General features: G+C 36.0%; 1 protein-coding gene across 1 annotated transcript in view; it reads right to left on the bottom strand.

Moving 5' to 3' along the window:
- LOC119767000 overlaps nucleotides 1-12467 on the bottom strand; it is a 108895-nt gene extending 96428 nt beyond the window's left edge. Inside the window, exon 1 of the mRNA XM_038254107.1 lies at nucleotides 12184-12467. Within this exon, the coding sequence (XP_038110035.1) occupies nucleotides 12184-12238 (55 nt within the window). The 5' untranslated portion in view covers nucleotides 12239-12467. The remainder of the gene's footprint in view (nucleotides 1-12183) is intronic.
- Nucleotides 12468-16564: the final 4097 nt, after the last annotated feature.

Genomic DNA, 16564 nt, shown 5'->3' on the forward strand with positions numbered 1-16564 from the left:
TTAGATGACGCCTAGCACTCTTCTTGTCATTTATTAACATTTGTAGTGTGCCATTGCATTGAAATGCATTGAGACATCACAAGCGTTAAAGCGGCCAGGCCTACTGCGTAAAGCCGTATCGCAGAGATGACTCGTAATTGGGTTGAGTTTGAGCACTGAGTGTTCGAACAACAACACAATTCTGAATCGACAGGGAAGGAAGAAGCGTGGGGACACACCACCATACGCTCCGAGATTTGATGGTATTCGTTGGGAGCACCATGCTAAGAAGGTTTGGTACTCCGGGCCCCTCTGGGATGGGACATTGTATTTCCACGAATGCCCTGGACACTATTTGCCGTGGTTATAGCGCCACAACTCGCTCTCTGTAACAGTATTCCTAATTCCAGTCCAAGCTTACCAAGTCGTCATGGCGTAGTGGTTAGCATTTTTGCTTACCAATCCAAAGGACGGGGGTTCGAACCCCGCCAAGAGCGACTTTGATTTTTCGTTCAATTTCAAATTTATGTGTTCTTAACTTTCTCGTTGGGAGCAGATGGGCATCGAACCCAGAACCATTCGCTTACAAAGCGAACACCGTATCCAGTCAGCCACGGCCGCTCCTTCAACAAAACATTCCTATTTTTTGTAATAATATTTGAAAATTTTATGAAAAATCAAAGTTGCTCAAGCCGGGGTTCGATAACGTTTGAATCCGATTGGTCCAAACGTTCTTCAGGGCGGGGCTTGTCGATTCAAGCTAAGGTACCTCACGCATGGCTGGACCGCGTAAAAATGGGTCACCGAAGCTCAGCAGAGCTAACACCATCCAAATGCCTATGCGAGTTAATTGCAAGTATAGAAAATAACTCAATTTGTAAAAAGCGGCCGCGTGGCTCTTTTGGTTGGTTACACAATATGTGAAAATTTGATATTAAGCTATTTTTTTAAATTCAGACAATCAATTTATTTATTGAATATTTCATGAGCAGTTTATGGGCCGGTTATAGAACTTTTTTAAAAAGCCGTCGCGGGCTAGATGAAATGGCTTCATGAGCCGGATCCGGCCCATATTGGTTAATTTTATTGAATGTTTGGCCCGTTTAAAATGTTAGTCTTGATTTTAAATTTTTGAAAATATTTTTTTCGAAAAGATCGGAAAATTTCACGAATGTTTCATGTTTTAACATTGTAAATCGGACCTATAGTTGCTGAGATATCGACATTAGAAAATGTTGGGTTGTTTGGGTGAGACTTAGAAAACATCAATTTTCCTGTTTTTTAGCCTTTGCATAGCAATATCTCAGCAACTATGGGTCGCATCAACAAAGTTCAATAAAGCAAAATATAGAGAATTTTCTCAGCTTTTCAAAAATATTTTTTTCAAAGGTGGGCAAACATGGGCACTAATTTTAAAAAATGAAAAACTGCGACAATTTTCAAAAAAGTTACCTAAAAATGGCTATAACTTGAAAACGGTGCACTTTATCAAAAATTCACTAAAGTACTTTTTGATTGCAAATTCGATTCAGTCTGCGATCAGCAGAGAAGCGAGTCAGACGTGCATCCCTCACAAACCAAAAAAGTGCTAAAAAGTGCAAAAAATGCCTCACGGCAAGAAAAAGAGGCGGTCCTCACCAGCAGGATCGGCAGATTTGAAGAAGCTAAAGAATGCCGAAGCGCTACCTGCAAAGCCAGGCAGTTTGAGCAAGGACGCTCAAAATTCGTCTGGAAACCAGTTTGCAACCCTCCCTGTGGACGTGAGCGAGAAGGAAGAATTTGAACGACGGGAAAAGTTGCCACCCATTTTTGTGAAAACATCTTCATCGGATTCGGTGCGAAAGTGGCTGACCGGGTTTATCAAATCTGGTGCTTTACGAGCTTCCATCCGCTTGTGTGCTGATGGACTCAAAATTCTGCTACCTACCAGAAAGGATTACAACTACGTTCGGGATTTCCTGAACAACACAAAGATTGAATACTACAGCCATGACGATCCAGGTAAACGCCCCATGAAACAGGTCCTCCGTGGCTTGTACGACATGGATGTGAGTGTGCTGAAAGAAGAGCTCAAAACTCTTAAGTTGAACGTGATCGAAGTCTTCAAGATGACGAGACACAAAAAGGACATCAAGTATCGTGATCAACTGTACCAGGTTCATCTCGAGAAAGGATCGACAACGCCGTCTGAGCTGAAAGCAGTTCGGGCAATTTTCAACATCATCGTGACTTGGGAACGTTATCGTCCAGTGCACCGTGACGTGACACAATGTTCGAATTGCTTGCAGTTTGGACATGGTGGAACCTGCGGAGGTGAGCACAAAACTCAAGCTTGCGAAACAATCAACGAGAACATTGAAGCCAAATGCTTCAATTGCGGCGGCGACCATTCGACCAAGAATCGAAGCTGCCCAAAACGTGCTGAGTTTGTGAAAATTCGGCAGCAAGCGACGACGAGGCACCAACCAAATCGTCGCAAAACACCACCAACTTTCACGGACGTGGATTTTCCTGCTTTGGCGTCACCTGGAGCAGGATCTGTTCGAGTGGTTCCAAATCTGCAGCCATTGCAGTTGAATCAGCGGCAAAAAGTTGCAGAGAATACAACACCTCCAAGCTTCAGTCAGCAACCGAGGGAAAACCAACCAGCATCAACGGATGAAGGCAGTAATGACCTGTTTTCACCACAAGAACTTTTGAACATTTTCATCGAGATGACAACAACACTGCGTGGTTGCAAGACTCGTGCGGAACAAGTAAGAACGCTTGGAGGATTTATCTTAAAATACAGTTTGTAGTTTACTCGTTCTAATGATTTTGAATATTTCAATGAATTTACTTTTTTAGTTTTAAGTTAGGATTAGTTGTTAACGTGATTTTTTTTCTTTTTTACCCAAATGTATTCGATTCAATGCAAAAATGTAAAACAATTTGAAGCAAATAAATGAATGTGAACAGTTAATAAGAAAACGAAAAATATAACAAAGATGAAGAGCATGTAGCCATACCACTTAGAATGTAAATGAAATGTAATTATTATAAGAAAGTTCAATAAAGACATATTTAATTTCAAAAAAAAAATTGCAAATTCGATTTTACATCGAAAAATGAAGTTGAAAAATTTTTGCGACCGATATTTCGATTTTTTGAAAAAATCAGTATTGATTCAAAAAATCATAACTCGGTCAAAGATTTTTTGCCCATTCTGGAAATTTCTGAAAAGTTGGCATTTTATGTCGTCTAAAACATATCAAAAAATAAAAAAAATTAAAAATAGTGTTTTTTTTGCAAATCAAGTTTTAGTGACAAAAAGTTAAATAAAAAATCACCAAAATTTTTTTACCGTGTAGCATTTTTTTCAGTGTAGTCCATATCCATACCCACAACTTTGTCCAAGACACCAACTCGATCACAAAATTCCTTCAAAAGATACAGATTTTTGAATTTTCACATATCATTTTTGTATGGACAGCTGCCAAATTTGTATGGAAAATTATATGGACAAACTAATGATGCAAATTGGCTTCTTTGGGCATACCGAAGGCACCAAAAAAGTTTCAGCCGGATTAAAAAATACAAAATACGAATGACCGAAAACTCAGAGAATTGCTCATGTAACAAATATCTTGTTATGCCAGCCTCTGGTTGATGTACTCCGTAAATTGAAAATTTAATTTGATTTAGCATTCCCGAAATTGCTTGATTTAGGAGAGAGAGGAGTTTTTTTAAGTAGTTTCTTAATGTTTTCGATACAAGTTTACATTTATTAATACTTCAAAAATCTTGAGAGTTGTGAAGTAATAATTCATAATTCAAGGTACTCATTTAGAAGAAGTAATAGAAATATCAATATTAACACAAACTGCTTGGATTTGGAAACTGTATTGAAACTGGCCATTATGCATGCAAATTAAAATTTAACAGCAAAAAAAATCACAGCTTTCGCGAAAACATGCAAACTAACTAAGCTCAAATCAATCCGGTTTCAAGTGCCTCCCCTGAAGGTCGTTTTTCGTGAACTGTCCAATTAGCAAGCACTGCTTCACCGGGCTCGTCTCTGATAAATTGGCCTGTCAATGCCAAATCCAATACGCTTCCGCGCCGTCACAAAAGCGGCAAATAGCGGCAGATTAACGAGCAGAAATGGAAAATTGTTGGTAAGAAGAGAGTCCTTTCAATATCCCGCTGAGACACAGGAGGGCATTCGACGAAAGTCGCACCGACCAACAGACACGACAATGGCTTTTTAGTGAGTCTTATTAGCATAAAGTTCGGCGAATTAGCCGTTGGAATGGGAGGGGGGCGGCGCGGTTGACGGGGTCTCTGCCAGTGAGCAGATAATTCAATTGAATTTAGGCACGAAATTGGTTTAGTTCGTTTACGTCTTTCTTTAATGACGAGGAGAAGGAAGGGGCACGTGGTGCCCTCCCTCCATTATCACCGCGGTGCCATGTGAAGGGAAAATGCTGCTGCCTGAAACTTTGACAGAATGTACACCGGATTAATTGACACTCGGAGTTGGTCGAAGCCCGGTAAACAAGTCATCGGCTCCGGTTGTCAATTAATGTCGTTCAACGGTAAAATGCCATAAAATTACCACAGTTTTCGTGGAAAAAAATTAGTTGAAAAAAATGTTTGAAAATTGTTCCAGAAACGGTACTGATATTAAGCGACAATTTGAAAGCTTAACGACCAATACCAATTCAATTCGGATCATTGTGACTCCGGAGTGGCTTTCTAAAGATAAGCTCAAGCTCTGGATCCCTTCCGATTTTCATCCTAGTTCAACAAACCCAAATTTATCCAGCCATTTGCACCAACAACCCCACTAATCCCCCACACCCGAAATCCACTGTTATTACGCAACCCTCAAACCACTATTACGACTGCTTGTGCGCCGTTCTGCAAATTAGTTTCCATAAAAAAAAGGTGAGCTTAGATTACAGCTAACACGCCCCAATCAAAGGAAATGGATCTGCCGCGCCGGCACACCCACCCCCTAAACCTCATCCCGCCGCGACCATTACGCTAGTAGAACTCCGGCACGGGTCATGTTCAAGGGTCGTCGGCAAAAGGGCGATAAAAAGGCAATAAAATTCGCAACATGGACGAGCGAGGTCCTCTGGCCAACGAGCCATAACCAAGCGGTAAGGTCGCTGTCCAGGGAGGAACAAATTTGCTCGGACCAAGGAGAAAGCGCTCCTTTCTCCAGGGTTCTACATTTCCGCTCGATTTATTGCTTTATTATATCAATTTCGGGTTGTGGAACAGTTTTTCGGGGAGGCAACACTGACTCGGTGATCTCCGGGTCTGTTTTACATGACACCGGCGCTGATTGGATTTCCGAAGAAAACTTTCGGATCTTCCCCGAACGGGAGAAGGTAAAACTTGTTCAAAACGGCCATTTGCTCAATCACAAAATGTGCACAATTTGTCAGAGTACCTCAACTCGACGCAAACTTTCAACGTCCCGCCACTTCATGCACGGTTGGATTCAACTCCAACAAGGCAAGGAACAACTTTTGCCCCGGAAAGGACTGTTCCCCCTTCTGCCTCTCAACCCAGACACTCAGACGTCACTCACTCAAGACTACGTTTACCAGTGCGACAAGGAACTAAGCTTAAAAGAGAAGAGTGATGTGCCTTGCCAGGATGAGCTAATGTAATTTCGGCATATGTGCGCCCAAAGTTGGAAAGCTGTTTCAAGTTGATAACACGCAAAATGTAAGTGAAGAGAAATTTGCAATTCTAGTTGAAGGCGAACCGAACCGAGGGCCACAAGTACAGCCGTCATGCCAGTTGTTCAAAGTTGGTGCGTTGTGGAGTAGTTCTTCACTAAACCTTTGATTATTTTTTTTGCATTGCACAATTGCATTTTTTATTTAAATCTTCAATTTTCATTTTTCGCGATCAACTGGGGTAGGTTTGGCTGAATGGTTACGCTGTTCGCTTTGTAAGCGGAAGGTTCTGGGTTCGATTCCCATCTGCCCCTATCGAGAAATTATGGAAAGAAGGAACAATTCTGAACACTTAAATATGAACGAAAAATTCATTAGCTCGCGGCGGGGTTCGATCCCCCGTCCTTTGGGTCAGCAGACAAAAATGCTAACCACCAGACCATCGAGGCTTAGTTGTCTAGAAGGATTAAGAATGCTATAAGAATCCAAAGAAACTTGATTGGAATCTGTGTTAACCTAAGAACAGGAAAATGCAATATTGAATGCAAGTTGAATTCAAGGACACTGGTTGCATAATTGTTAGGCGAATATTGAACTTTCAACACGACCAGAATTCACCACCAAAAGCTTGGTGAACCGAATTGGAAAGCTTCAAAAAAAAATGAATCCAAGAACATACGAAGAATTAAGGACTATAAATAGATTTGACCGGCCGCATCACTTACCACGGTGAATCCTGGCTTCACACCCGTCTTACTAACACCCTCAAACCTCACGTGATACTTTGTCGAAGACGCAGCCGATTTAGCGGTCTTCATCACTCAAGTACCGGACTAAAATTCCTATCCACTTCCCCCGTGTCTTACCACTGGTCGTGGCCGGCGCTGTGATTGGCTAGCATGATAGGGACATTTGAAAGTTGCGAAGTGGTGATGATTGGTTCCTACTCTTCATCTGTGGTCCACGGAGCAATTCTTGGAGGTCCTGGTCAATAACAGAGTAGCAACTACGGGTAGACACCAATGTTATGTTATGTTAATTTTCATTTTTCGCGATCAACTTTTCTTCACTTTATATGCGTTTTTCTTGTTTATTTTTTGTATTTTAATTTGCGTTCATCATGTTCATTGAACTGATAATCAATATTTTCTTAATTACAGTTAACCAACTTTTAAACTTTTAAATTTTGTTGAAAACACGAGGTTCTTTAAACACTTCCTTACCATGTTAAGTATGATTCAATACCATTCCGTTTCTATTAAAATTCGTATTTTTTCTCAAATTTTGAGTGTTCTTCTTTCCAACTCAAAAATAATCAAAGATTGGTTGATATGGATTTTTGAAAAAATCCTCAAATCCATGCTCGCCTAAAGGCAAATCTTTTTAAGTAAACCCCACCTTTTTTCAAATACCGGTACAACATAAATTGCAGAAAGACAATTTCAGAAAAAAAAACTTTTAAATATTCAATTGTTTTGTACATTTACTCCAAATTGTAAAATAACTGTTTTTAAAATAGAGGAATGAAAAAGAACCTCCAAATAATTATGATACACCAATCTCAAATCATGTAAAATGTTATTTTGATAAATAAGAAAATAATTTAACTCAAAAATGCGTTATTTCGTCAGTAATGGTAACATCGAAAGATTGCGTTGAATTTCAATGCGTCCATCCCTTCCATTCCCGGGACAAAAAATCCGGATTTTTTTCAAAACTGGGACTATTCCAGCCTGATGGCAAGATTGTCAAATTGTATGTATGGGCCGCGATACTCACATTGGTTGGACCGTGGACCCCGCTATTTGGTCGCTTTACCCCTCTGACGCTAAATATAGGGTAAAAGAGACAGCAAATGTGCAATTGAAAAAAAGTTTTTTTTTGTGAAAAAATATTTCAAATTGTGTTTTTGATGAATAATTTTTAATATGTTTTGTCGAAAAATAAATAACCAGAAAAAATTTAATATTATCCAGCCTTTTGAGGACGAAATCAATCGTTCACATTTTTTAATGTTAACTTTATTAACATATTTTAGTGTTAAATGAGGTTAAATGTCAATATTCCAAGAAGATAATGTACAGCTTGTGACGATAAACTACCTTTCCTTTACTTAGAAATCGTATCCAGAAGGAAAACGATCACCAGCTATGTTGGTCCGCACCGGGTTCTGAACTCCCATTTGCGAGGCGGAAGCCTTACCGCATGGCTCGGTCTTAACAAAAAAAAATAACTAGACAATAAATAACAATTTCAAATTACAAACCTAAATATTAAATAAACTTATTTTCAAATTTACTTATAAATGGCCTGTATACCCTATTTTGTGCAACCAGTTTATGGAGCATTCACCCTATATGGACTGTCAAAAGTGAGGTTAACTTTTTGACAAGCTTGCCACCAGTCTGGACTATTCACTACGTGGACACTCTTTTGGAAATCTAAAAAAATAAAAATTATTTCATTCAAAAAATGGGTCAGAATTGAGATTTGGTTGTGGAAATAGGTGAATAGTTGAACAGTTGAACACCTAGTAATGAAGAAGAATTTTATATCATTATTGTTTTCAGCTTATATCAGCAATCATCTGGCTTAAAAAGAAAATAATAAAATATATTTTACAGATTCACTAAATACCTAGCGCTTCAAATATTTTCTGTTAAATTTTATGTATTTTTGAAAAGACTGCAGTCCTATGGGTACTATATATGTATTATTATTACGTGGCAGTGCGTGGCCAAATGGTTACGCTGTCCGCTTTGTAAGCGGATGATTCTGGGTTCGATTCCCAGCTGCTGCAACCTTCCATCGGATGAGGAAGTAAAATGTCGATCCCTGCCTTGTTTGTTAGGCCGTTAAGTCATTCCAGGTGTACTAAAACTGCGATAGCTTCAAAATTTCAGCGATGACCTATACATCTTAGGGTACCAAAAGATGCGTATTTCAATTACGAAAATTTTGGTACCCTAACATGTATAGGTCATCACCGAAATATTGAAGTTATCACAGTTTTAGTGAAAAAAGTCAATTTTTTCCCGTTTTCGTCATTTTTTTCATTTTTGCGCGTGGCGCGTCGAAAAACACAGTTTTTATTTTCAAAAAATCGTATCTCAGAGTATCGAAAACATAACTTCACAATTTTTTGATATATTATGTGAAATTTTCCGAGAAATCCGATAAAAATATTTTCAGATATAGGCTCTTTGGTCCCGAGACCTTCAAAACAGCATTTTAAGTTTTCATACGACTTTTTCAAATGTTAAGCTGGATTTTTGAACTTCTTACTATTTTTCCCAAATAGCCAAACTAATCACCTTTCTTTTGCGTCTAGGACAGCTTAAATCTGATGAAATGGCGCGGAGATATGATTTTTTGAAAAAAAGTGGTTTTTGCGAAAATCGACGAAAATTGCCATTTTTCGGACCACCCTAACACGGCGTAGGTCACCCTAATGGCCAAACAAAAAAATACGGGTCTAATTGCTGTTAAATTAAATTTAAAAAAAAACATTATAATTTTTCATCAAACAACGGCATTTGTGGCAATTAGGACAAATATATTGAATAAGAACAGCTGTTTATGCCATTTTTGTGCATATTGTTTTGATTTTTAAGAGTTGATTTCAGTTAAAACTGGAACAAACCAAAACAATTTTTACTCCGATTTCCAAATTTATAGCTAAAATCTCAGAATGTAGTCTCGATTTTCCTCAGTTGAAGGTAGTGATTTGAAGGTAATTTGTAAAATATGTTGTATATAAAACATGAAAGTCTAAACTTATCTAAAATTTTACATTGACTGGTATCATTTTATTTGTTAAACCCTTGAAAAAAATGCTTAAGCTTTTCTTATAAAAAGTATATATCTATAAGAGTCTTATGTTATTAGTATCACATTGGTTTAGAATTGCAGTTCATTAAAAATCCAAAGCACAACAAATAACAAAAAAAACTATCCAAAATCAGATGTCCTTATTAAGTTTGATGTGTAGATTATCAGTATTTACAGTTATAAACTAATTCTATAATTTAGAGCTTGAAAAAATACAACAAATATTATAAAAAAACATAGATTTAATGACTGTTTCAAAAATTTCCCGGGATTCCAGGATTTCCCGGGAATTTCAAAACCAGAAAAAATTGGACGCACTATAACGAATGTGAACGAAGAATTTACCAAATAACGGATGCTCTTCAGCAAACTTACATGCAAATTTATATGGTGGAAATATTCATACTGTAAAACGGCTAAATTTAATTTGTTTCACTAAACCCTAAAATATTTGACTTATCTGAAAAGATGAGAATAGCTCCTACAAAATATTTTGAAAAAGAAACTCATGCAATTTTTTAGACTGTTATAATTAGACAGATAGATGCCGCGATAGAATTTAAATTGATTAAATTGAAATTTAAGTGTTTTCCAACCAGCCCTCTAAGTTTTAACTGACGATTTATGAAAACAATTTTTATCCGATTTTCAATGTCTTCAAAGAAAGTCTCTGTAAATTTTCCATACTTTCAAGCCAAATATTTGAAAAAATTCTAATTTCAAAATTAAGCTTCACGTTTCGAATGAGCCAAAGTGTATGTGACTGTGGCTAACGCCGTTTGAAATGGCTTAAATTTTGTCATTTTAAAAATATTTCATTATTTTCGATCGTAAACTATTTTTGCACATATTTTTCAAAGTTTTTGTCCCTCTGTTCAGACCATCAATAACATCAAAAGATATAAATATTGGAATTTAAAGCCAGATTTTCAACAGTTCAATGAAAAAGTTGTTGGATTGCAATCATCAGTTGTGTTGGGTTGCAATCATCAGATTTCAAAAAATATAAATTTTCACGAAATATATTTTTTCCAGAAAATTCACTAAAATTTAAATCGTCTTAAAACTAACTGAATCATGATAAAAATGATTATAAATGCATGGGAATACATTCTTAATTGTTTTTAGCTGATTGCATATAAATTTCGCTTAAATTTTGAATTACATATTTTGAAAATATATATTTTGCCGTATTATTTTTTGCCGATTTTGAAAAGAGAAACAAAAATTGTGAAATATATTAACTACAGCTTGAATTAAATTATTTTTAGATTACAATTTAAAGCCCAACATAAAAATATTTTTGAAAAAAAAAAATAGAATGCATTTCGCTTATTCTAAATATTCCTAGCTAATTTTGGTGGTTCATACTTGTATGTGGCTCAAAAATTGTCATTTTTATTATTCTACCAAAGCGAATGAAAAATAATGTTTTTTTTTTTGGGTTTTGGAATTTTACTTTTTGTAGAAAAAGGTTAGTTAAAACACAGAATATTTGTTTAGAGTGTAGCTATTATCCTATTGTCCTCATCAAAAACCATTATTTTTTCTGAAGAAACCAAATCGATCAGAAAATTCCTTCCCGAGTTATAGATTCTAAAATACTTAAATACAATTTTTGTATGGATGTGTGGTACTGAAATTGTATGAAAACTTACATAGACGAATAGTTCAAAAATTGAATTTTTAGGAACCTTGCCGATTTCGTAAATAATTGCACAAAAGAAAACTCGATAGTTTGAGTCACGTTATATTCTCGTATTAATGATTTGTTATATTATATTAAAAATCTAAATATTAACCATAAAGTAATAGTTGAAAAAACTGTTCAGAGGTTTTATTCCATCAAAATATTTCAGCAAAATTAGCTATCGAAAAAAAATTTTTTTTTTTGGTGATGGGTTTGTTACAAACTTTATCCTTTTGTTACAAACCTTTGAAATTAATTCAGAACAGCAAAATAAATACTGCTAAAATGCATCCCCAGATTTCGTACAGAAATTCGAAGCTGCCCCCACTGCAAGTTGACTCAAACCCGAGAAGACATCCTCCTCCCCCCACAGACTAAGATGATGGAAGATTTTGCATTCGCTCGTTCCGCGAGTTAAGTTGTGTATAGCTCCTGCAGTCTCCAGCTCTCCTTCAAAACTTGGAAGCACTGAGTGCTGGAGGAACAAGTTGGAACGTTGACATGATTTGCTCCGAGTTGTGTATGACGACGCTACCAACAGAACGTGAAGGAGGAGGAGGAGAAGCATTTCTCTCACTCTAAAGACTCAAGATACAGAGGCGCACACACACAGTTTTCGATGATAGCTGTCAGTTTATCATGGAGATTTCGCTTAACCACAGCTATAATTTTGTCGACAAATTACGGCGGTTCATGACGACGGAGAAGCTCGGGAAAAGATGCTGTGGCTTCCACTGACTGCTGCTGCTTCTCAGTGGTAACAGCATTATTAATGTGCTAAACAAATGTCACAAGAGAAATGGTTTTTGGCGAGAAAATGTATATTAAATTGGGGGATTATTCTTGAGATTTGTTGGATTGTTTATAACACTGCGTTAACAATGTTGGAGAGTATTTTTCATTGAGATTAATTATGATACGAGTTAAAACTGAAAAACGACGTATAACTCCAATAGTTTTCATCCCAGAAATTCCCAAAAAAGAACATCACCTCCCAGAACTTACCTTTCATCACCACAAGTTGAAACACGTACACCCAAATGTTCGCCTTGATTAGCATTTTCGAGCCGGGGAGGGACCCTGCCTAGCGCGGGGAGACTCCTTCAAGCGACCTCCTCGAGGATGAATTGTCCAACGGCAACCGCTGCAAATCCCAACTTTTCACTCAAACCCTTCCCAGGGCCTCTAGCGCAACCCTTCGGACGTCAAGTTCCGTTGTATCAACCGCCGAAAACATCCTGTTCACTGGTTTAATTTTCATTTCCGTCTGTCTGGGAACGGGGGTTGATGAGGTGGGTCGAAACCCTGTTCGTTCGACCTAATGGCGTGGTTATTTTTGGGGTAGGTTCCCGCCGCGCCGAGGATGCCCTTTTTTCCGCCTCAACTGGCAACTGGCGTCCGGTTTTTGTTCTTTTGCTGGATTTGCGCGGACCGGCGTCGACACACCCCCCTCGAGGGAAGAGGGTTGGGGGGGATTGTGGTGGGTGCAAAAGTAGCTCAGGCAAATCCGCTCCTGTAAATAAATACACAAAAAGAGAGAGAGAGAGAAGGGAACAGGGATGAGAATAAAGCAATTGAATGAGGCTCGAATCAACGGCCAGGGGCGGGAAACTGTTGAATGTGAGCGGAATATTAATTTGAAATGTGTTTTGGTTCCCACCAAAAGCCGAAGCAGCTGCTGCTGGTGGGAAATTGAAGCGATGCCTTTCGAAAGAAAGTTGAACGAATTTAAATCTAGAGGTGAAATGAATAATGAGATAATGGATTTTTGAAATGGCTTTTATGAAAAGAGATAAAAAGAATGATAGAGCGCTTATAATTTAATTTTCTTCACAATATTTGACTATTTCGAAACATTTTTAGTCCCCTTAAATACTTAAATACACTACTGAGCAGTTCAGTATGTTTATGCAAATAAATTTTATTGTATTTTTGATTTTGAAGAAACTTTGTACCGTAAACTGGGGTCAATCGGGACACATGGGGTGAATTGGGACAGCATTTTTAACCATGTTGGAGCACAATATTTTAATTTTTCTGGTTGGTTTCGGTTAGAACAGACTCAGACCAACAAAATGTGTACATCCATTTCCAAATTTAAAAGCTTCAAGTGCTCTAAAAACTGCTGTACCTATTCAGACTGTAGTCCCGATTCACTCCAGATTACGGTACATCGATTCTTTAAGTCCAAATAAACAATCTATAATCATTTGTAGTTTGCAAATATGTTTTAAAATCTGAAAAAAAGAAAACTCGATTTTTTCATTGTACTTTTTCTCCAACAACTCATTTTTTCATACTTCCATCCTTTCAATTTATTTGTATTGTATTTATTTTTATTATAGTAAACTTTTGAGCTCTAGAGCATGACCGATGCATTATTTTTGGCCAAGTTTGGCTGATACAAATAATATTTAAAAGTAAAAAACCATAATTTTTTTAATAACGAGCCATGGTTCTACATTAGAATGGAAAAAGTGTTTTAAAATGCATTCGTCCTATTCATTAGTTTTCAAAATATTTATAGATGAAAGAAAAATGCTTCTTCGTTCAATAAAATCTTTCTGCGGTGCTGTAACGTCATGATTCGAAATCCGGACACTTAGTACCATATTATTTTTGTTATAGCTGGCAAAAAATCATGTAATAAGTTGGAAATGTAGAAATATCATCAGGATATAGTATAAATAGTCAGTGTTAAGGGAATGCATGCAAAATATGTCTTTTCTAACAATTTTTCATCAGAATTTGAAAATTAAAATGACTTGTTGTGCTTCGAATCCCGGACACTGATAAGAGCTGATTCGAAATCCGGACACTTTTGCTTCGAATTCCGGACACTCGATTTTACTTATGAATAGCACAATTTTGGACTGAAATGTTAGTGAATGGCATTCTTTAGGTCTCAAATAAGCTGTTAACATCAAAACAATTGATAGTTTATATAAAAAATGGCTAGAACTTAAGGAAATCAAAACCACTAATTTATGCTTTGCCTTCCCGGTGCTTCGGACGCCTATGAAATATTTCCGTTGAAATGTTTCGCATTTTTGGTAAACTTATAATTTTATTTTATTTAATTGTTTCGGCATTAACTACAGCGTTCAAACAATCTTTAAATGAAAGTTGATGTTAGAATTCATCAAATAACACAGTTTTGACATTCATAATGCGCACTTATATCCAAATAATTGATAAAGCAAGTTGAAGTGTCCGGGTTTCGAAGCGTCCGGGAATTCGAATCATGACGTTACATCAGAGTTTTACAAATAACCAAAATATTTTTAAATGGGCCAACATGCTGAATGTTATTTTTAACCCAAAAGGCATTTGAAATTATTTTCGGCTTTTAGTACTTCTTTTTCGTTTTCTCTTTTTTTTTGCAGCTCTTTGAGAAAAAAAAACTTGTCCCTTGATTTTATGAGTCGATTTTGCAAAGCCTATTTTATATAGGGTATATGGCCCTATTTTGGACCTACTATGCAAAGCGTCAACATAGTTCGCATAGTTCTCAGGAACGGTCTAACTAATTTGGCTCGTTTCAGGATTGTTTTGTGCCTTAATTTATGCTTAACAAAGTGTACTATTGAAAATTTAAAATAATTTAACCATTCCATTGTAATAAGCATTTCAAGTAAAACATTTTTTGGATGCTTTTTGGACTTACTGAATGTATTTTGGAGACATCGTTGAACCTATTTTGGACCCACACTCTGATTGGCTGAAATTTGGACAACTCGAATTGCGGCGTGCGGCGGCAACACGCACACTTACAAAAACTCGGTTTGATAAACCAAAGGGCCTATCCACAATTATAATTTGGAAAATATTTATTTCAGAAATTAAACAATTATGATGAAACAATGGATTTGAATTTGAAAACGTGTTTTAATCATATTGAATGGAAACTCACGCATCTTTAGCAGGTCTCTGTCCTATTTACAATTTGCATATTCTTACGACCTAATTGTTCAAGCATTAGAACATAAAAGACAACCCGTTATTACTCGCAATAAAAACACTTCATCTTAAAATTAAATGAATGACACAGATACATTACAAGTTACAATGAAAAAAGGTTCTAAACTTTACGCAGAGCTTATGTTCAAATATTATGAAACAATCAAGAAATTTTAAAGGGAGATTATAGCTTGTAACTTGGTGTGAAACTTTCTCATCTGTCATGTTAAACTTTACAGTTGCTTGACAAAAAGTTTAACTACATGTTGCACTTTAAAAACAATGTTATATTTGAAAAAAATCTTTGTTTGAATACCAGGGTGCCTTTGATAGTCATAGTTTGTCTTGTTAAAAGCATATTTGAGGTTTTCAAACATTATTTTTACTTCGAACTTACCATCATTTAGGTTGCTGATATATTTTTTAAGAAAACCATTTATGTCAATACTTAGTAAATTATGTATACAAACTTTTTAATATAATACATATAAATTTTAGGTAATATTGTTAAAAATTCAAAACTTTGCCTGAAATTCGTTGAAACAAGTTTTGTTTATTAAATTATGGATTTATATCACATGTATAACTGAATTTAAAGAATGAATCAAAAGTTTTCACATTTTATATGAAATTTGTTTTACTGGAAATGCCTTTAAATTATGAGATTTTTTCAAATTATGTTTCAAAAAACAAATAATATTGAATAATATTTATATTACTCATTTTACCTTCACAGAAAAAAAATCAATTCCCGTAATCGTGAATTAAGTTCACGAATGTGAGATTCACGAAGGAATTTATTCATGAGTATGGTGCATTTGCACCATAAACGTGAATATATTCCTTCGTGGTTCTCATAATCGTGAACTGACTTCACGGTTTCGAGAATTTTTTTTTTCTGTGTTTTCCTAGTAGAAGATTGTCCAAAGAATCCGAAAATGCATTCCGTTTTACGATTCAAAATCATGTTCATTGAAAAAATCATGACACGTTGAGAAGATGAAAATAATGCTATTTATCAACATTTTCTTAGTTATAGTTAACTAACTTTTTAAACTTTTCAAAATTTCATGAAAAGTTCTTCATGAGGTACTTTGAGCACATCTCACCCCGGCTATATGTCTCAAATCATAAAATTCATAATGTTAACATCGCATTAACCTCTTATGCTAATTTTTTTTCGAAGATTTTTATTTTTCTAGCTTGTTTAATTGTGTTTCTAACATGATTGACACGGTAAATTTTAAAAGTGTAATTTATTATAAACCAACGCTGCCAATTGTGAAAAAAATCGTTATACCTGTATTTTTAAAAATTATATATATAGATAAATATGCAAAAATCAGATAAAACTTTCAAAAAATATATTTTCCATATGTATTCTGATTAGTTTGCAATACGTCTTGAAAGCCATCGTGATCACCGA

Source organism: Culex quinquefasciatus, chromosome 1, assembly GCF_015732765.1.
Source record: "Culex quinquefasciatus strain JHB chromosome 1, VPISU_Cqui_1.0_pri_paternal, whole genome shotgun sequence".
NCBI lineage: Eukaryota > Metazoa > Arthropoda > Insecta > Diptera > Culicidae > Culex > Culex quinquefasciatus.